The 22268-nt window shown below is 41.9% G+C and overlaps 1 protein-coding gene across 1 annotated transcript; it reads left to right on the top strand.

Annotated features, from left to right (window-relative positions):
- The first annotated feature begins 615 nt into the window (after window positions 1-615).
- Window positions 616-19451, top strand: DYNAP (dynactin associated protein). Its single transcript, XM_065889419.1, is given in 11 exon segments — window positions 616-699; window positions 3454-3675; window positions 4159-4366; window positions 9697-9785; window positions 11357-11480; window positions 11483-11583; window positions 12431-12584; window positions 13878-13987; window positions 14609-14722; window positions 16163-16309; window positions 19320-19451. Coding segments are annotated over 11 exon segments (1485 nt in total).
- Window positions 19452-22268: the final 2817 nt, after the last annotated feature.

Genomic DNA, 22268 nt, shown 5'->3' with positions numbered 1-22268 from the left:
AATCACATTATCTAGAGGCAGGACTGATTTGGGTGATAAAATGTTATGCTAGACTGAGCACCCACCATCAAACTCTGCAGAGAACCAGTGCCATGGAAGAATCTTTTGATAAAGGGTGCTTTGCTTCTACACTAAAACTAGTTGTGTGGTTTTGGGCAGGTATCGCACCTCTTCATGCCTCAGGTTCCTAATTTACAAAATGGGAATAATCATCATAGTATCTGACAGGATTGCTGTAAGAATTAAATCCCATGATGTATGGAAAGCACTTAGTACTGTGCCTGGTACTTTGTTGAAGGGAGGAAATAAATGTTAGTTAGCTATTGTTGTTATTATCTGTGTATGTGCTATCAGTGAGCAAAGAGTTGGGGACCAAAAGAAGTGTTTTGTTGGTCTCTAATTTGGCTATGCTTTCAACGGTTTTTTTTTTTTTTCAACTGAGATTATTGTTTAGGAAACAACTTCCTTGTTTCATTTCCTTAACTTTCAACTCTATATAAGCACTTCCTTCCTTAAGAATTATCATTCTTCTCCTCTCAGGGATCTCTCCATTTGCTAAAGCTACATCCCTCCCCCGTTTTTCTTTTTCAGTGAATTGCTTGCCCATCTATGCCAATGGACAACTTAGCATTTGAAATGCATGAAGATGCAAAGCAGAATATTGTGTCTGGGGGGAAGATGAATACCACATCCAGAATGGTACGAATGTAAATGGGGACTTAAGTCTTGAGATTAGTTCCCCCCATAACCTTTATGCAGAGCTCAGGAAACAGTCCCTCTTTAGACCAGCTCTCTTCAAGTGACCTTCTTCAGAATGGTAGCATCTCCTGCTCTGAATATCTCCTGACTTGCCATCTCTCATAAACTCTTAACTCCTTTAGCTATTTAATGGCCCAGCTTTCTATGAATTGTTGTTCATGGCATTAATGAGTTGTTTATTGTTCAATATATTACCCTTATACAATGTTAAATTGAATATGTTGGTAAATGATTATGTTATACAAAATATACCATTTAAGAATTGATAATTTTTATACAGTTTTTAAAGATTACTCTCCATTTAGTTATTACAAAATATTGGCTATATTCCCTGTATTGTACAGTACATCCTTGTAGTCTATCTTACACCCAATAGTTTGTACCTCCCACTGCCCCACCCTACCTTGCCCCTCCCCCCCCACACTGGTAACCACTAGTTTGTTCTCTATATCTGTGAGTCTGCTTCTTTTTTGTTATGTTGACTAGTTTATTGTATTTTTTAGATTCTATATATAAGTGATATCATACAGTATTTGTCTTTGTCAGACTTATTTCGCTTAGCAATAATGCCCTCCAAGTCCAACCATGTTGCTACAAATGGCAACATTTTATTCCTTTTTATGGTTGAGTAGTATTCCATTGTATATATACCACCTCTTCTTTATCCATTCATCTGTTGATGGACACTTCCATATCTTGGAAATTGTAAATAATGCTGCTGTGAACACTGGGGTGCATGTACCTCTTTGATAAGTGTTTTTTTTAATTATTATTATGTACCTAGGAGTAGAATTGCCAGGTCATATGGTAGTTATATCTCTAGTTTTTTTGAGAAACCTCCATACTTCCACAGTGGCTGCACCAGTTTACATTCCCACCAACCTTCCCTTTTCTCCACATCCTCACCAACATTTGTTATTTGTGTTCTTTTGAATATTTCAGAATGTTAAAGTAAGAATGTCTGTTAGAATTATTAGTGATCAAAGATTTGCTTGCTCAGGGAGAAAGACCAGTGGAAAAGGAGTCCTGGACATCATTGCTTATAAAGGTCATTTTACCTTTAGGTAAAAGGTCAGAGGAGTGAGGGCAAATTGGTCCAAAGGTTAGGGTGTGTATTTTCTTGGCAGCTTTCAGTAATGTGGATTGTAACTCAGAAATAATACTGCTGTTTATAGCATATATTTGTGATATGAAACCAGGAAATAGTAACATAGAAATACATGGAAATATTGTGACTTGGAGATGAGTGGTGACTTGGAAGCTCATTTAGGTAATACGCAGGAGGAAGGGAATTTAATGAAGCTATTTAATGAAGGAGGGAGGGGGAGAGAGAGACAGAGACCTGTCAGGCCCATTGACTACTGATATGTTGCTTATTCCCATGCATGTAGCTGTACATGTAAATGCATTTGTACATTCTGGAACCAAAAAGTTCTTAGAAAATACTACTTATAACCGCTTTGATTTTCAGGTGAAGAAACTGGTAAATAGGGGCTAACTGACTGACTTGGAATGCATTTCATATACAAACTTAACTGGGTACTTAATTTTCTAGTATTATTCTGTGCCCCAGCTCCTTGTATTTTTATTTTTGTTTATTTGGATGTCATCTGGGTATACGGGGTGTGTGTGAGTGTGGGGCTGTGCCCCACAGCCTGCAGTCCTTGCACTTGCCCAGCTGCTAGACTGAAGAGAGAGCCTGAGTCAGCGGCAGAGACATCAGTGATTCACCGGACACAGAATCTTACAAGTCAGAGGCCGAGGTCCTGGAGTGACACCCACCGTGTACGGGCGGGCAGGCAGGACAAGACAGCAATCTTCCCTGCATAGGGGAGGAAGAAGCTATCAATTATAGGGGGCTTGACATCAAAAGGGCTCCTTAGTTGCCAGGGGGACTGTGGAACACATCTCCGCACAGCTCTCTGGGTTAGCATCCAACGCAAGTGCCGTGGTTTCCTGTTGATGACTGAACATAATGGAGCTGGTCTGGTCCCAGGGCTAGAACAATGGTTAGTGAAGGTGGCTGTGGGGGGCAGCGATCAGGCAGGTGGTTACTGATTAAACTTTCCACTTAGGAGGGAAGGCAGTCATGTGCATAAGTAAGCATGAGGCAGGGCTGGGGAGGGGGGCAGGGGGTGTACAGGGAGCAAGAGAGCAGCCGTCTTATGGGGCCTGACCATACTGTGAGTGTACGTATGTGTGTATTTATTTACACATGTATTTTTTTTAAAGCACATTCTCTGCATTCAAAGACCTTATTCTTTTTTTTAAAATTAGTTAATTTATTTATTTTTGCTGTGTTGGGTCTTCGTATCTGTGCGAGGGCTTTCTCTAGTTCTGGCAAGTGGGGGCCACTCTTCATCGCGGTGCTTGGGCCTCTCACCATCGCGGCCTCTCTTGTTGGGGAGCACAGGCTCCAGACGTGCAGCCTCAGTACTTGTGGCTCGTGGGCCTAGTCGCTCTGCGGCATGCGGGATCCTCCCAGACCAGGGCTCGAACCCGTGTCCCCTGCATTAGCAGGCAGACTCTCAACCACTACGCCACCAGGGAAGCCCCACATGTAGTATTTTACTCAGTATGTTTATCCCACAAATGCATTTTTTTAAATAAAGAGAAAGTAAACTAAATTGAGAAAGGAGGCAATATTTCTCATGCATCAAGAGTAGAGAATAATGGCTTCATAATTTCTCCTAGGAAAAGAAGAGGCAGTGGTCACTGACGAGCATTTTCCTGGTGTGTCTCTTGGCCTGCACCATTACCACTGCATCTGGAGTCCTGATTCTCTCCTTGGTTTATGTTAACAACTCTCAGCCCCATTCAGAACCTGGAGCCCAGCCTCTGCAAACAGCAATTCCCATGGTGCAAAAGGGTGTTGATCCAGAATTCAAGTTTCTTAATCATTTACCTAAATCCAACGTATGGATCACACATATTAGGAAAAAGAATCATCTATTATAAATGGTGATTCCAGAACAAAGTTTCCATTGCTCGTTTTCTAAGCTTTGTTCTCTCTTCATTGGAAGGAAGCAGCTGTGGGCTGTTTGGAGGAAAGGAAGTGAGGGATAGAGAAGGGGGAAAGTTGGGTGGATATTGGCTCCAGGCAGAATTTTTCTTTAGTAGATAGTTCTGTGTTTGGCTGGAGGGGAGAAGTGCAGGACAGCCCTGTTCTCTTGCCAAGACAGGTGTTCTTTTTTATGTCAAACAGAGACTGATAGCACTGCATGTACCACGTTGTCTCCCGGAGTCTTGCAGACCTATTCTTTTCCTTTTGGGGGCTCCAGTACTCGCCACACCACCTTGCCTTTTCCCTTGTGCTTCCCGCTTACCCCATAGGCCATGGTGGCCTCACGTTCCTCAGGAGGTGGCCTCCATGGTGATGATTTGCTTATGGCTTTTCAGGTGTTTGAGTTCCCCGGTGGTGCAATCCAGTGGGCCTGGTACAGGACCAATGCCGAAGAGTATCTCAGCATTGAAGAAGATGCCTTTGGCAGCAGCTTGAACAGTCAGAGCTCACAGATGACTCTGGGGACCCTGAGAATAAAAAGCAATGGTGTGCTCGGCCCCGGGCGTCCCCGGGAGTCCCGACCAGCAGGACAAATCCTTGTGAGTCCGAGGAGGAACCTGTAGAGGTTGAAAAGAGAAGAAGGGGCAGGAGACGCGAAAGAATGGAGGCAAGACAAATTCCTGATCAAGCCTCAAACTTTTATTGCTGCAGTAGTTGTATTTATACAGTACAGAGAAAGGGGGGCGGGATCCAGAATAAGGGAAGTATTTGGCAAATTGTCATTGGTGCTGTGTGCGCGGGCTTTCGTTTTAGGCGCGGGCTTTTGTTTTTAGGCGCGGGCTTTTGTCTCATTAAGCAGGAAGAGAAGCAGGATGTCGGCCATCTTCTAATGGCGAAAACTTCTTGGCTCCCAACATCTCCTCCCTTTTTATTTCTTTTAAGGAGGTGGGCATTAACCGAGTGAGGGAGTAGTGACCTGAATCCTCCCGTGGACAATGTATGTGTGTCCACCATTGCTGGCTCTTGGTATCTTTTGGGGAGGAGAGGCAGAGCCGAGAATAATCTTAGATACTGAAGCCAAAAACAATGTTTAGATACCAACCTCTTTCATAATTCAGGTATACTCACAGGGAATAACAGAGATTACCTTATGTATAAAGGTTTTCCCTTGTGCATGCTTTGCTGTCACACTCAACTCGGTACCCATACCCTCCCATCAAAGAGGGGGGTAGGCATGTCTCTGTCTCATGCCGCTCCAGTGGAGGGGCAGCCAGAATCATCTTTTGGTTCTGCTTCAGGTTAAATTCTGAGGCAAGTGTGGAGGGGGTTCAGCCTGGCTGACAACCAGCAAAGATGACAGGATCAGGGTCACAACGGATAGTCCTTGTTGTCTTTGTCGTCTTTTCAATGCCAAGAGGATCTCCATCTTTTTCTGAAAAGGAAAAGAAATACAATCTCAGGGAAAAGGGCCCTGGATAATTTTCATTATTTCATAGAATTTATAGGTTTAATAAGACGCTCGGGCAGCCAACGTGCTCCACCTTCCTTGGTATTGTATACACATGCAGACCCCCTCCCCCAGATGAGGAGTGGATCGGGCCCATGCCACTTAAAGGTCAAAGGGTCTTTCCACATAACTTGTGCATATTGATTTTTAGTTTCTTGATGCCAAAGACGATCGGCGGCAGATCTACCATTAATATCTAATTGTAAAAAATTAATAACAAATAGGGCATGACTAAGAATATTTTTTGGGGAATTTTTTGTAGCAGTTAAATCATTATTTTTAAGTTTGGAAATGGTATTTTTAAGAGTTTGATGGGCTCTTTCTACTATGCCTTGACCCTGGGGGTTATAGGGAATTCCCGTAAGATGTTTTATTTGAAACCGGGTGCAAAAATCTTGGAAAGCCTGGGAAGTATACCCAGGCCCATTATCTGTTTTAATTATTTGAGGCTTGCCTAAAACTGTAAAACATTGGAGCACATGTGAAATAATGTTTCTTGTGGCTTCTCCTCCCTGGAGGGAGGCATATATAAAGCCGCTAAAAGTGTCAATGGACACATGAATAAATTTTAATTTTCCAAATTCAGCAAGATGGGTGACATCCATTTGCCAAATTTCATTAGGTAATAAACCTCTTGGGTTTACTCCAAGATGTGGAAGAGGTAAAAGTGTAACGCACCCTGGACAATTTTTTACAATTTGTCTTGCCTGCTCTCGAGTGAGCTTAAACAACAAGCGAAGAGTATGTGCATTAACATGATGTAGCTGATGAAATTGAGTAGCTTGAGAAATAGGATCAGAGGTTATGGTGCACATTAGGCGGGCATTTTTATCAGCTAAATCATTGCCCTGAGAAAGGGGTCCAGGGAGATCTGTATGAGCCCTAAGATGATCAATAAAAAAAGGCACTTGTCTCTGGAGTATAAGACTCTGAAGCTGTTGAAAAAGGGGAACAGCATTGGAAGAGGGTTTAATATATAAGGCCATTGGTCCACCCAAACGGGATCATCAGTTTTCCATCGTATTTTGTCCGCATGGGGCACAGGAAGGTCAATGGCCGCTAAGAAAAAGGCGAACTACCTAGGCCCTGGCGACTTATATTAGATGTCAGGGAAATAGGTTGTCTGATTCCTTGATTATTTTTTCCTAAACCTAAGCCTGGTAGAAACCCTTGATTCAGCATTTGTTGGGTCACCACCTCGTTGGGGCTGGCCATGATTAACTTTAATTGTGACAAGATGTCGCGTCCCCAAAGGTTTAATGGGATGTGTGGCAAAATGTAAGGTTGCACCTGTCCAGTATTACCTTCAGCATCTGTCCATGTAAGAACCTTGGAACTCCGTTTAGGATTGGTAGAATGTCCTATGCCTTGTAAATGAGTTATAGATACTGTACAAGGCCAAGAGGAGGGCCAATATTTCTCCGAAATAACTGTTGCATCGGCTCCTGTATCGACTAAACCTTCAAATTTCTTTCCATCTAACCACAGGGTTAAGAGCGGCCTTTCAGGAGTAATTTGTTGGACCCAATAGACATCTGAGGAACCAAAAGCAGCATCTGCTCTAGGGTAACTAGTGTGGCTCTTATTCAAAGAATTTAGGGGTAACAATACTAACTGTGCTATCCTTTGACCTCTAGGGATCGATATAGGGCCTTGTAAAGCAGATGCCAAAAGGGTAATTTGACCCGAATAATCATTGTCGATAACACCAGGTATAATTTGGAGGCCAGCCAAAGCAGAGCTACCTCTTCCTAAAATTAAGCCAAAAGTATTTGGGGGCAGGGGGCCATAAACTTCTGTGGGAATCGGTTGCACTCCTTGTTCTGGGACTAATATTGAGTCGGTGGAGGCACAGAGGTCCAATCCTGCGCTTCCGGGGGTGGCTCGGCAGAGGGAGCCAACGTCTGGGTGAGGGGAACTTGTCCAGATTTTTGAGGAACAAACCGAATCGCCCCTTGGTTCGGTTCCAAGGAAGGGGCCAGGGGCTGGCCCCATGAAAAGTTTCCCTGTTTTTTGGGGAGTAGTTGGCCATTTATGTCCGTTTTTGAATAACATTCCGAAGACCAATGTTTGCCTCTTTTACAGCGAGGACAAACGGTGATGGGAGGAGCTCGGGATTGATGTTGGGGTTGTTGTGGGTTAGCCTTTGATGACTGTCCTTGTCTATATAGTGGACAATCCCGGGCAAAGTGTCCAGGTTGTTTGCAATTATAGCAAGTTTTTTGTTGTTTGTCTAGGGCGGATGTGTCTTTAATAAAATCTTTAAGGGCGGCTCCTATCGCAAGACCAACAGAATGGGAGGGACCAATTCCGGAACACAATTTAATATAATCAGCAAGGCTACCACCACGATGAGCCCGAAGGGCAGCCTGGCAGGCTGGATTAGCATTTTCATAAGCTAAATGTTTAACAAAGGCGTTATCAGTTTCACTATCGCCCACCAGACGTTCGGCGGCGTCCGTGAGGCGGCTAATAAACTCACAATAAGGCTCTTCTGGTCCCTGGCGAATTTTCGCCAAAGAAGTTGTGGCCGAACCCTTAGGCGGAAGGCGGCGCCAGGCCTTAAGGCCAGCATTTTGTATTTGAGCCAACAGACCAGGGGGAAAAGCAGCCTGAGCCTCATTGGAATCATAGGGGCTACGGCCAAGTAATTTATCTCGGGTCCATGTCCGGGAAGTTTTGCTTTCAGCGTTTCGTTGAGCAGTTTCTCTACAATTTTCCACGAATTCAGTGCGCCACAGAACATAATCTCCCCCAGAAAGGGTGGCGCGAGCCAGGGTAAGCCAATCATTTGGGGTCAGCCAGCGATCGCTTAATCCCTCCAAGATTGCCAATGTATAAGGGGCTGTGGGCCCATAATTGCTAACAGCAGATTTTAGATCTTTTATATGTTTTAAATTGAGGCGGCGATATTTATGTTCAAAATGACCACCCCTAGAAGGATCATGAATATCTGGTCTCTCATCAGGCTCAGGAGATTCTTCTCCCTCTTCTTCTTCTCCTTCCTCACTATCCTCAGCTTGAATCCCACCCTGGGTGGGTAGACTCTGACTGCGAGTAACAGGGAAAGCTAATTTAATGGGTCCTGATTTTTGTCGAAGTGGGGGTTTGTTGGGACTTCCCGAGAAATTTAAAGAAGTAAGCTCCACTTCAAGGGCTCTAAGCTCCTTTAGGAGATCTAAACGTTCCCGTTTTTGTTGTAAAACGTCTCTCAAAGAGGAAATTTCCTGGGTTAAGGCTGTCTTAGCCTGTCGAAGGGGATCAATTAGGGGGACAATGGGAGCAGGGGCACTAAAGGCAGGCATCTGGTGAGAAGTATTATAAGATGGCGGAAGCTTCAAAAGGGGAGATCCCCAGGGGTCATCCTTGTGATGATAACGAGCAGCCTGCTCATCGAGAGTTTCCTGGTCTTGGGGGGAAAGCTGGTCATCATTGGGACCACCTTTAATAGCAGTAAGGGAAGGATAAATCCCTGGGACAGTTTTATTATCTGTGGGACATTGATGATCAGTTTCTGGAATTTTTGGGAAATCTTCATTTAAACCCACATCAATGGTAACGGATGGACAAACTGAAGGGGGGCGAGAGGCTGCTTTAAGAATTGTTTCTCCGGTTTCAACAACCTTTTGGACATCGGGGTCAAAAGAATGACCCATAAGAATCTCTCTAATTAAGTTCCAATATAAAAATGCAGTCACAGGTACTTTAGAAGGCCCAAAAGTCTTATAATAATCATTTAAACAATCTCCTACACGATTCCAACATTTTTTATCTATCGTCCCTTCTTGTGGGAACCATGGACAAACATCAGACAAAAATACAAAAAAATCACGCAAATCTTTTTTTCTAGCCTTAATCTTTCGCATCTTGAGGGAATCCTCGATCCCCTGAAGAAAGAGTTCGTGGGAACTCAATTCCTGTCCCATTTTTAAGCTCCACTTACCTTACTCTCTACCGGTCACAACTGCCGAAGGGCGGCTAGTCCTCCGGGGACCTAATCGAGCTGCACTTTCGAGTTCACTCTCGCGGCGGCTCAGTGGGTGCCTGGCCAGGCCTTCGTAAGCGTGCTACCTCCGTTAGGATCCGTTCCTCGAGCCCCACGTTGGGCGCCAATTGTGCTCGGCCCCGGGCGTCCCCGGGAGTCCCGACCAGCAGGACAAATCCTTGTGAGTCCGAGGAGGAACCTGTAGAGGTTGAAAAGAGAAGAAGGGGCAGGAGACGCGAAAGAATGGAGGCAAGACAAATTCCTGATCAAGCCTCAAACTTTTATTGCTGCAGTAGTTGTATTTATACAGTACAGAGAAAGGGGGGCGGGATCCAGAATAAGGGAAGTATTTGGCAAATTGTCATTGGTGCTGTGTGCGCGGGCTTTCGTTTTAGGCGCGGGCTTTTGTTTTTAGGCGCGGGCTTTTGTCTCATTAAGCAGGAAGAGAAGCAGGATGTCGGCCATCTTCTAATGGCGAAAACTTCTTGGCTCCCAACACAATGGCCTCCGAACACGGCTATCTTGTACAGGTGTCACCAGTTTGCCCACGTTCTGCCCTTAAGCATTTGTGCTGTGTGTCCTCAGGCTATTATTTAGGTTGTTGCAAAACCTACTTAAATAAGTGGTAGACCACATCCAGGCTTTGGCTGTGTACTCAGTTAGATTAGTTATCAGTGCCTTGAAGCATTAACCTGTTTGTTTTAATTATTCTTGGCATCACTTTGAACTTCTTTCTTCAGTATGAAATCATTTTTCATACATTGTTAAGCTAAGATCGCTGTTCCATCTTTTTTTTATATATAAATTTATTTATTTATTTATTTATTTTTGGCTGTGTTGGATCTTCGTTGCTGTGCGCGGGCTTTCTCTTGTTGCGGCGAGGGGGTGTTACTCTTCATTGTGGTGCATGGGCTTCTCATAATGGTGGCTTCTCTTGTTGCGGAGCACGGGCTCTAGGCGCACGGGCTTCAGTAGTTGTGGCTCTTGGGCTCTAGAGCGCAGGCTCAGTAGTTGTGGTGCACGGGCTTAGTTGCTCTGTGGCCTGTGGGATCTTCCTGGACCGGGGATCGAACCTGTGTCGTCTGCATTGGCAGGCGGATTCTTAACCACTGTGCCACCAGGGAAATCCCCACTGTTCCATCCTTTGAGCCAAAGCTAAAACTGGTAGCTGTGATCTAATGATCAAAGAAACTACAGCTTCCCTCTAAGGAATAAAGCAGTGACTGTAATAACAAACTGGTTTGCTGATGTTCAGCCTGGAGTCTCTGAGATCAGCCAGTTGGATGCCCTTTTGTGGTTTAGACCTTTCAGAATTCTTTGGAAGTGAAATTATTGTGCTTATTTGAATTTCAAATAAGTCATTAATTCTGAAATGTATTTATGGCTTCTGTATTCCAGACCCTGGGGAAGCTGTAGTGACTAAGCTCTCATAGAACTTTCAGAGTTCGGTCTTACCCTGATGATCTTATTAATAGATCAGCCAGTTTTGTGTGTGTGACATATTTCTGTTGTTGTTAATAAAACTCCTTTTTTATACTTGGACAATTCACTTGATTTTAGAATTTACAGCAAGAAGAGAGATTAGAGCTTTATCTATATGAGAGTAAACCCTTCTTAGAAGAATACCTGGACACACAGTAAAGCACTATGTTATTACTATTATTATTATCAAAATTATATGCAGACTTTTTCTTATCTGGAAAATACATACGCCTCTGTATGCATACACACACAAACACATGCAAGCACACACATGCATGTGCGTACACATGTGCCTGCAGTCTTTTCAGACTATCAAACTAGCATGAACTTAGAGCTCTAAATGCTCAGTGGGGGTGGTATTGCCCAAAAGGGGGCAAAAACTGGTTGTTAGCAGGGTAAAAATATTACTCTTTTTATGTATAAAGCATAGATGTACATGTAGTACATGAGCAGTATGTGTATACAGTATACAGATCTATAGTACCTCTGTAGTGTTAACATTTCATAGCGTGGTGATTAGAAAAAAAAGTCACGGTACCTTAGAAGGGAGGTAATGAAAAAGGGTTGAGGAGCATTGCTCTAAAGTAGTGTTGGATGAGTTCTTCCGTTTATGTTTCAGGGGACAGCATGGATTGGGGCGGTTGATGGTACTGTCGTTACCATGTACAGTGTTACAGCTGGCCAAGTGAACTTCTTCCCTAAAAACACAGTACACTGGATAGAGAATGTGGGGAGTGAAGACTGCTTTTCTTGCTCTTCTTTTCTATACATCATGAACTTCAAACCCTGGAAGCTGATGATGTAATTTTTTCTATACCTGAGGGCATTGCTTCCAGGTCACTTGAGGTCTGTACCACTGCTGAGAGCAAATCCCATGAGGGTACAAAGAGGGCATGAATATTCAGGTTTCTAAGGTAGCAGTCAACAAAGTGACATTGGGGTAATGGGCTCAAGAGCACTGAAGTTGAATTGCTCTTTATTTTCCCTTAGGAAGGCCTGCTGGAAGCTACTGTATAGTGAATTGGTAGAAAGGTTATGATATAGTTAATAAAAATTACTATAACTTTCATCTCTGAAAAGCCATTTGCTCATCCAGGGATAACTTCGCTACAGATAATGTAATTGTGTTTTCTGAATCTAATGCAGAGGTTCCCACAGTTTTCCTGAGGAACGGCTGCTTTCCTCTTTCTGATCTCTTTCAGTAGATATACTATCACTGGAGAGATTGCTGGTAATGCTGGGTAGAGAGGGTCAGATGTGGGTGCTGACAGTGCAAATGGGTGATCAGAATTGGTGATGGCCCGTGAGTGGTACCTGGAAGGGGTTTTGTGGTAAATTTAGGAATCTAAATAGTAAGATTTTGAGATTTATCTTGTAGCAGATCCTGCTCTAATGTTATAGGGAGAAGTAGAAGAAATGAGTCACTAGTGAGAGTGTTGGTAAGCATGGGAACCAGTGTATATTTTTGCAGGCGTTTATATCGACCATAAAATACTAATGCCCATACATTGAATGCTTGGAAGATTTTCATAAAGATCACAAGTCTTAGGCTAATCGAGGTCAACTCTTTTGACTGGGCCACTGAAAACCACACTGGTGCCAATGCTGCCCTATCCTCAGCTACCGCCCCTTCTATTGTTAAAATTTGTAGAATGTTTCACAGATACCTTATATGGTCTCTTATGTGTTTCAGCCTGAAGGTGGAATTAGTTTCATTAGAACATTCCATAAGCAAAAAGAGGATGAGGCGGTCAGTCTTCCTCCCAGCTTGGCAGAACTGGTTGTCAAAGCTGATTACTCACAGTCTCCAGATAGCCTTGTGTGGAGATAATTGTATGACCTGAAAGGTATAGTATGTTATTTTGTGAAGCCTTTTTAGTTAAGTATTTATATATATGATTATATAGGTGTATTGGATTGAGATGTAATGTGTTTTTTACAGTGGGTCACAGTCAAGAGAAGTTTGAAAAGACACATTTCTCAACAGAGTAGGAAATGTGAGAAAAGGCCTGGAAACAAAAGAGAATGTGGAAAAAAAATTCAGAGTGTGAGGGGGGTGTGCTGGGGCTGGAGGATGCTGTAGGAGAAGAGGCTTATGAGAGAGGAGAGGCCAATCATGTAGCAATTAAGGGGCTTTAAATAGGAGAGTGACACAATGAGGTTTTTAATTATTTTATTTTATTGAGGTATAATTGACATACAACACTATGTTAGTTTCAGGTATACAACACAATGATTCAATATTTGTATATATTGCGAAATGATCACCACAATAAGTCTAGTTAACATCCGTCACTATACATAGTTACAGATTTTTTCCTTGTCACGGGAACTTACAAGATCTTAGCAACTTTAAAGTATGCAATACAGTATTACTAACTATAGCCACCTTGCTCTGCATTACATGCCCATGATGTGTTTATTTTGTAACTGGAAGTTTGTGTCTCTTGAATTCCTTCAACCATTTCACCCACCCCCACCCCCACCACTGGCAGCTACCACTCTGTTCTCTGTATCTGTGAGCTTGGGCACTTAGGTTGTTTCCGTATCTTGGCTATTGTAAATAATGCTGCAATGAACATGGGGTGCATATATCTTTTTGAGTTGGTGTTAGTTTTGTTTTTTGAAGTGATGACCAATCCAGCTGGATTGTGGAGAATAATTGGAAGTGGCCAGGTGAGAGGCAGGGTGATGAGTCTGGGGGGCTCCTGCAGTCCCTCCAGTAGGGGATGATGGTGGCCTGCACTATGTGAGAGGGAAAGAATTGTTGAGAAGCAGAGAATTTAGAGACGCAGGACTGACAGGGCTTCGTTGACGGATTGAGGGGAGAGGTAGGGATTGGTATTTAGTATGACTCTCACGTTTTCCAGCCAGGTTCCTTGACTTGAATGTCTGTCTTAAAGAGGTCACTCTATGTTAGAAATTTCAAGAGAGTTTGGGAAGTTAGGATAGTATCCGACAGTATCAGATCAATATCTTGGGGGAACATAGGATGTGGTATTGGCAATTCCTACCACATAAACTTTCTGTGACTATAGAAGGGCTATGTACCTTACTAGAACTGTATTTGACTCTCCTTTTGTAGTACCATTTTGAAGTAGTTTTATCTTATTTTGTTTTTTAAACTTCATCTGATTCAGGTTCAAAAGAATATCAATTTCCAGGAGGAATAATACAATTGGCACAATATTGGAAAAACAGAAGTGAACTAAACAACAATGAAAAAATTTTTAGTGAACTCCCGAATCAGGTAATTGAGAAAAATGTTTTGAAATTATTAAAACATTATTTATTTAATTATTATTATTTAATCATTATTAAAATGGATGAAATATGAGATTTAGATTGGATTCATCATTTTTCTAGACAAAGGAAAAGGAAAGAGCTAGTCAAACACTGGTTGATTTGATCAATGCAAACTATTGATTGAGGCCTCATTGTGAATTTGGGAGCTTAACTTCTTGGCGTGGGTGGTTACATTAACAAAGAGACTGGATGCTCGTGAGCTTTCTCTTTTCATTTCTCTTTTCATTTTCATTTGTTTTAAATGCTCAACTGGCTGTATTGCTTAATGACTAAGAGCACAGCTGTGGTATCAAATTCCCTGATTCAAATCCCAGTTCTGCCACTGGGTGACCCTAGTATACTCAACCAACCTAGAATTTAATTTCATCTCATAAGGTTGGTGGCAACCTTATAAGATTATTATAAAGGACAAGTGACATAATAAATGTAAAGAACATAAAAAATTGCATGTTCTCAGTGAGGGCTTCATAAATATTTGTTATTATTATGATTATATGAATTGTTAAGTTGCTGAGTTGAATGTTGGCTAAATAACTGGATTTCATTTTTCTTTTTCTTTCTCAAGCACAAAAATGCCCTCACTTTGAGTACACTCAAGATTTATAACAATGGATTAAGACAGCCACATTTTCATTTTAATGAAAATGAAATGGGATATGTAATAAGTGGATGTGCAAAGGTAATTCCTCTGTGAACAGGTTTTTTTTGAACTTTCCTTTTCAGTGCAGAAAGAAGCAAACAGGAGGTATTTCTTTGTTTTGGTTCAGTTGTTGGTAACATAATAGGACTCTGTGCCAATGGCTTTCTGGGCCATTTTCACAGAGGATACCATGCAGGTCCTGCTAGGTAACTTCCAAGTTTGCCCTTAGCATGAGAAGGGGCTAAGGACATTTCAGAACTGATAAAGAGGTTTATCACTGATGGTGAGGGGCTGGAATACCTGCTTGCATGTTCAGAGTTTTGCATTCTCAGGTAATGCAAGCATTTAATGTGCTCTACTTTGGGGACTGTGAAATTGGCTGTTTGCCTCTCAGTGTAAGATGAGTGGGGGGGTGGGGAGATGTGGAGCGCCAGCAGGGTGGCCATATATCCCCATTTATCCAGGATCCTTCTGACACATACTTGTCATCTTGGTGAAGTTATTAACATCACCCCCTTTGATTCTTCGGAAAAACCACACGAAGTAGCATGTTACTACAGGGCTCCTGGGGAGATCTACAGGTAAAACGGGCTTCTCTAGCTTGTACCTGAATCAGTCTTGACAGAAAGAATCAGAACAGACCGAAATTCACCTTTTATGTCACCCATAGCAAAAACTTTATGTTTTTAGAAGTGAAAGCTCTAATAAATTGGAAAAGGGCATTGTAATCTTCCACAAATTTAATTTCAAGGATCAGATTTTATTTTTGGTGTGCTTTGTGCTCATCTGTGTGCATTTGTGTGCACATTTAGTCTCGAACTCTTTTTTAAAAGACCATTAGGATGCTGCTCTCCCAGAAGGCTGAATTTTCCCAAGCACGTAGAAAGGCGGGCGTAGAGGTGGTAAAACACTGCAATTTAAATCCTCTGCCTAATTAGGGAATGTCATTGATAACCCTTAATTAGAACATGGTGATTAATGCTCTTTTTGCACGATGTTCTACACTATTGAATTCACTAATGCATTTTGAGGGACATTTACTTTAAATAGAGCATCTTTTAATTTTTGTGGGATTTTGTCTCAGAAACAGGAGAGTTAATGTGCAGGATTTCCTCTTTTCTGCTATTTACCCTCTCTGCGAAGTCCCTTTATAACCATATGCTTTTATCCATCTGTTCTTCACTATGAATACTTAGCCTTAATGAATATTTGATTTTATTTGCTTAACTTCAGCATAGTTTTTTTTTTGTTTTTTTTTTTTGCGGTACGCGGGCCTCTCACTGTTGTGGCCTCTCCCATTGTGGAGCACAGGCTCCGGACACACAGACTCAGCGGCCATGGCTCACGGGCCTAGCCTCTCCGCGGCATGTGGGATCTTCCCAGACTGGGGCACGAACCCGTGTCCCCTGCATCGGCAGGCGGACTCTCAACCACTGCGCCACCAGGAAAGCCCTCAGCATCGTTTTTTCCCCGCCTTAGGTGGGCATTATCAATGCTCAGTGTACCATAGAGTTCAGCATTCACATTGGAGATGTGATATTTTTCCCCACTGGAACCCAGCATTACGTTAAGAGTACATGCGATAAGGAATTGCTTCTCGTTCTTGCCTTCAGCACTGGAGACCAGGTGAGAATAAGCCAGTTCAAAAGAGATTGCTGAGTGCCGGTGATGTGCAGAATACTCTGCTAAGCCATGTATCTGCATCATAGGGGGCCCTCAGTATATGTGTGTTGAATAAATGATTGAACTGGCTGAACGAATGTGTGAAGAGAAGAATCAAATAATCTTTTCATTCAGTTATAAAGAGATCCAATACATCCCATTCCCTCTTAATTCCCCCAATTCTCAACCAGCTGAGAAAAAAGACCAAAGAGCAGTATATAGAGATCCAGGAAATCATTTCTATTACTAATCAAGCAGGTATTTAAGAGAATATGATTAATATCTGTGGGCAAGTGGGTTTCCTAATATCTATCTCTAGAATTGGGCTGGCCTTCTGACATTGAGGTGGACCCTTGTACTACCTTACGTCGTAGAGAAGCAGAGCATGATTTTTGAAGCTTTGCCAGTTCCCAGACAGAGAGGGAGAAGCTGAAGTGAGCATGGCTAGTTTATTCTTCTGGAATTTACTTGGCAGAGAGGAAAAGAAGAGTCCCTTGTATATGAAAAGAAACTTTAGGAGACGTGAAGTAACATTGAGTATGATTGAGCAGTGCTGCCAAGAAGGAGTAGCACTCCTTCCTATCATTCTTTGTTTTAAGCAAATCTGATATATCATGATCTGCGGTATAAAACATACATTAAGAGGAATTGTTTATTGTATTACATAGTTGTTTGCTTTTAAAAATTCACCCCAGTGTTCCTTAATTAGATGAATAATGTGTTTGAAAAACAAGAATAAATAGTGGAATTTAGATTTTTGAACAGTCCTTAGGACTAGGTTCCCTGCTGAGACTGGGTGAGAATTATAAGAGTCTGGGTATTCCTGGGGCAAATCCAGGAACAGACAGACATTCCTCTTGGCCATGGTTCTTCCTACATGGAGACCCAACAAGATCTCCGGGGGACAGCACAGCATGAATTCAGCAGTATCATCTACAGAACCTATGCCATCCTGCTCAGTGGTGCTTATTTCCCATGATGACACTTTCCTTCTTTGAGGGACACTGGAAAATTCCAGCATCTGCTTCTCTGGGTCTCTAAACCTTCCTGGGGGTGCCTGGGATGAGGTTTGTGAAGAGCTCTGTAAGGAGGAGATGCAATGGAAAGCTAGCTGTAGACTCTCGGGGGGAAGAGGATTCCAGTGTGCCCTGCTTTCGGTGTGGGTCTCACCACTACTGCCACCCCCTTGGTCATCATTCTCTGCAGCTGTTATAAGAACAAATCATGAAGCAAAATGAAATCCAATCAAATATAAATAGGAAAAGAAGGGAAAAACTCATTAAAACAGCAAGTTAGAGTTAAAAAAATTAAGATCAAGAAAAGGGAATTTTAAAAATTAATTAAAGACTAATGTGACGTGAAAGGCTAATACCAACAAATTAAAACTTAAAAATATGAAGAAGGATAAAAATAACAATTGAAAATTATTAAATACAAGTCAAGAATTAAAGAATATAAATCTTTTGAAAAGAGAATAGAAGTAGAGGGTTTCTTTTTTTTTTTTAATGAAAAGAAGCAATTTAAGGGAGTGATCCACAGCAGGGAAGGAAAAAATGAATCAGAATTTTGGGTAGAAGGAATTTTTTTTACATCTACCCCCACCGCCAGGAATGTCTGATATGCATCTTGAGGGAGCATAACCCCAACTAACCCATTAGAAGGGGTATTAGGGGTGTTTCTAACGGGGATTTATTTTGCATAGGGGTATGAAGGGAAAGAGGAAGGAGGAAGAATAAGAGAGAGGCTGAGAGACAGAAACACATGCCTAGAAAGAAACACAGAATGAGACATAGGGACACAGAGAGAGACATACATGCCCAGAGACACAGACATACAGAGAGAGAGACAGAGATCTACAAAGAGAATGACACAAACACAGAGAAAAAGAGAGAAACAACACAGATACACAAATAGAAGGAGACATACAGACATAGACACAGAGAGGGACAGAGACCCATAAAGAGACAGAGACACAGAAGGAGAGACACACAGATACACACATACCCAGACACAGACAGACCTATACACAGAGGGGCAGGGAAAGGCAGACATACCTAGAGACACACACACAAAGAGTTAGGAGAGAGATTCAGAGATAGATAAGCTCAGAGACACACACAGACACAGAGAGAGACAGAAACACAGTGAGAGACACAGAGAGACCCACATACATGCAGAAATTGAGAGGCTGGCTGAGAAAGAGAGGTAGTGTCAAGGGGGAGGGGTGCAGAAAGGACAGTAAGATCGTGATAGAGAGAGGGCACAGGACAGACAGAGTCAGAGCCAGCCAACTGGACAGCCAGGCCAGTTAGGCAGAGATGAACTACTGTCTCTGGCTGTGCAGGAGGAGGACTACTTACCTGGCAGCCAGGTAGCCTCCATCAGGTGCCTGTGGGCATGGAGCTCTGAGAGGCCCTTTTGCCACTAGTCCCTGCTTACAAGTAGACAAAAGGTCCTGCTCCCTCTTTAAAGAGAACTACCTCCCAGTGGGATGGAGGTCCCTTCTAAAGAAAGCTTCAGGGCTTCCCTGGTGGCGCAGTGGTTGCAGGTCCGCCTGCCGACGCGGGGGACACGGGTTCGTGCCCCGGTCCGGGAAGATCCCACATGCTGCGGAGCAGCTGGGCCCATGAGCCATGGCCGCTGAGCCTGCGCGTCCGGAGCCTGCACTCCGCAACGGGAGAGGCCACAACAGTGAGAGGCCTGCGTACTGCAAAAAAATAAAAAATAAATAAAGCTTCAGATGCCTCAGCATCTCTAGCTATCAGTCAGACTTTCCTTATTCCCAGAGTCGAAATGGTGAGCTCCCCATGGCAAGAGAAGACAAGTGTACAAGGGGACCGTTCACAGGATTTCATAGCTCCTAATGTTACACAGCTATACCTACAGTCTTGAAAATGCCTTGATGTCTGTAAGATCTTTGTAGGAACCTGAGTAATTTGTTGCTGATACATCTTCTTTTTGTTTCCACTGTCAGTTGCAAACCCTTGACATGGACGATTATCTCCAGGCCACAGCAGACCACATCCTGGCCCAGCTTTTCTTCAAGCAAAGTGAGTTTAAGAAGATCCCCAAATTCAAGGAGGACCAGGCAATCAACCTGCCTTAGATTTGCTGATGAGTTCATATCTATTCTTTGCTCTTCATATGTTATTCTTGCTGTTTTTAAAGAAGGCCACTTGGCTAATGAGCTTGGAGCTCTTTACAGAGTCATATTGGGAAAGCAGGTGTGAAGCAGCCCTATAGGCTCATTTAGCTGATAAGATCATAGTCAATTCATGCTAAGGGAACATTTCAGTGTACTCTGTGCCAATTACCTATGGAGGGGATCTGATAAATTAAATTAATATATTTTTGTATGGATTTTAGTCACGTGTATATATTTGTTTATTTTCCTTTTGTTACTTCAAATTTATTACTCCAGAGGAAAATCTGGTTTTTTTGCACATCACTGAAACTTAGTGCCGTGCTTGTATTTTGGTTATATTCATCACTGTGGAAGGAAGTAGGGAGATCAGCTTATGTATGTTGTACATACGGAGTTCTGGTACATCTAACTTTGTCTGGAGAGTTTAGTATAGAACCTTAGGTTAGCCATTCTCAACCCTTTTGTTGACATGAAGATACTTTTTATAAAGCCCAAAATTTCAAGGACTCACTCATACGAGTAGTTGAATATTTATTGTATATTAGCTGAGAAAATACTTAATGACAAGCTAATTATGAATTCAATACTTTCTTTGAATGTATTTGGATTTTATTAATCACATCATGAACTATTTACATTTGAGGAATAGTCATCCCTATGGTTGAGAAGCATGTGTTTTATTTAGTCTATTGGCTGGGTGTGTATATGAATTTGAGGACTACTTGTCATCACTTGAAAACTGGTAGAGGCTAGTGGTCTCTAAGTTGGGGGTCACTGTCTTAAGTAGAAAAGAATTTGTTCAGATCTAATCTGTGCTTGATTTTTGTTTACAATTTATTTTAATAGGTATTTGGTACCCCTGCATTTTGCTTGGGTATCACCATCAGTTCTGGGCTACCCTATGTAAAACCCAGTCAGTACAGACACTTTTTAATGCCTTGAACCACCACCCTCTTTCAGTTATATTTCCCTGACACATCATGGAATTTTTAGATATCTTAGGGTGTTTGCTCTTAACCTAAAAATAAATCTGTATGTATTTCTCTCTCTCTCTGTCTCTCTCTCTCTTCTAGATAACTAGCGCTATTGACTATATAGAAGACAACGAGAATTAGGATGACTCACTTTTGGTGTGGGGAAGTAGCCATCTACATAACGTACATAATCGGGTCATGAAAAGCCTGTCATCCCTTGAAACCACCTTACTGTGTATTTACCTTGTGGCCATTTTCCAGGAGAGCCAGCTGGGATCAGAGCTCGGTAGCAAAAGGAATTTTGTGGTGGTGGTATAGTTTTGAAGAGACCTTGTAGGGATGCGTCCCCAACCAGGAGGAAGAACATGATGCAGGGAACGGCACAGGACAATAGGTATATGAAAGGTGGATGTCCAGCTAGAGGGGAATTGGTCATAAAAGGAAATGGCAATGTGTGTCAACATATTTTGTTTGCAAATTTTGTTTTACTTTGGAAATTTTTTAATATACTATGAACTAGTTCATAATCCCTTTTCTTGTATCAGGAAGTGTTATATTAGATTACTATGTGGTCATTTAATAAAGATTTTGTGTATCTTTGCATATTATCTTCTCATTTAATTTTAAATGAAACCTGTTTTTATGGTTTTATGAATTTGAGGCATTATTGGATTCCCTCTATGCATCCTTGAAATATGATATAGCATCATCTAAAGAAAATATGTTACGGTGTTGGAACTTTCTGGGTTTCCTGATAATAATATACTGGAAGCCTGACTTAGGTTTCCGGACTACTATGTATTTAAAAAAGAGAAAATGGTAAAAATAAATAATCTAATGAAGACATGTCAATTGAAATATTGTTGGTATGTTATTTTATGGGTTTGTTTTTTTTCGGCTATACCACTTGGCTTGTGGGATCTTATTACTTCCCTGACCAGGAATTGAACCCAGGGTCACGGCAGTGAAAGCACCGAGTCCTAACCACTGGACCGCCAGGGAATTCCCCAGGACGGGGAACAGATAGATATGTTCTTAACTTTCACTTGGTTGCTCTAATTTCAGTCTTTTTCCCTCCTTGGAAAGCTGATTTCTAGTTTTCATACCATTTTCTTCTTTAGGGTAACTTCATCCATTAATACTCAAGTGCTTTTAGGCTTTTTAGTATTTCTACTTTATTTATTACCAAATCAATAGATTGAAGAGTGAATTGCTCAATCAGACATTATTTGTCATCATTCAGGCAAAACCCAGACATTTAACTGAAAACCTCCTTTAAAACTGAACCTACCTTAACCACTTTATATGCACATTTGATTCGTTTGAAATGGTATGAATTGTACATAAAAAGTTCTTAAATGTCAAAAAAAATCTTTAGAACTTTTTAACAGCAGCTTTGAATAACTGAATGGAATGAATGAATTTGACTAGAGGAACTACAAGGTTAGGTAAACACCACTGAATGTTCCTTATTGCTTCTAAATAGTGAAAGGTAGTATAAAAAGTTTCTTTGCTCATATTCTCATCCTTTCCTATGAAGAGTAATCAGGCTGCTTTTTATTGTCCAACCAATTTAGGAAAAGGAAAATGGTCCCTTTTACTATGTAACTCGATTCCTAATGACCGTAATTTATCAACAGTTGAAAGTGATTTTCAGCTGTATAGCATTATTACTTTATTTTTTTTAACATCTTTATTGGAGTATAATTGCTTTACAGTGCTATGTTAGTTTCTACTGTATAACAAAGTGAATCAGCTATATGCATACATATATCCCCATATCCCCTCCCTCTCGTGTCTCCCT

This window comes from Phocoena phocoena, chromosome 13 (assembly GCF_963924675.1).
Source record: "Phocoena phocoena chromosome 13, mPhoPho1.1, whole genome shotgun sequence".
NCBI lineage: Eukaryota > Metazoa > Chordata > Mammalia > Artiodactyla > Phocoenidae > Phocoena > Phocoena phocoena.
Note: the sequence above shows the minus strand (reverse complement) of the source record. Positions and strands in the feature narration are given on the sequence as shown.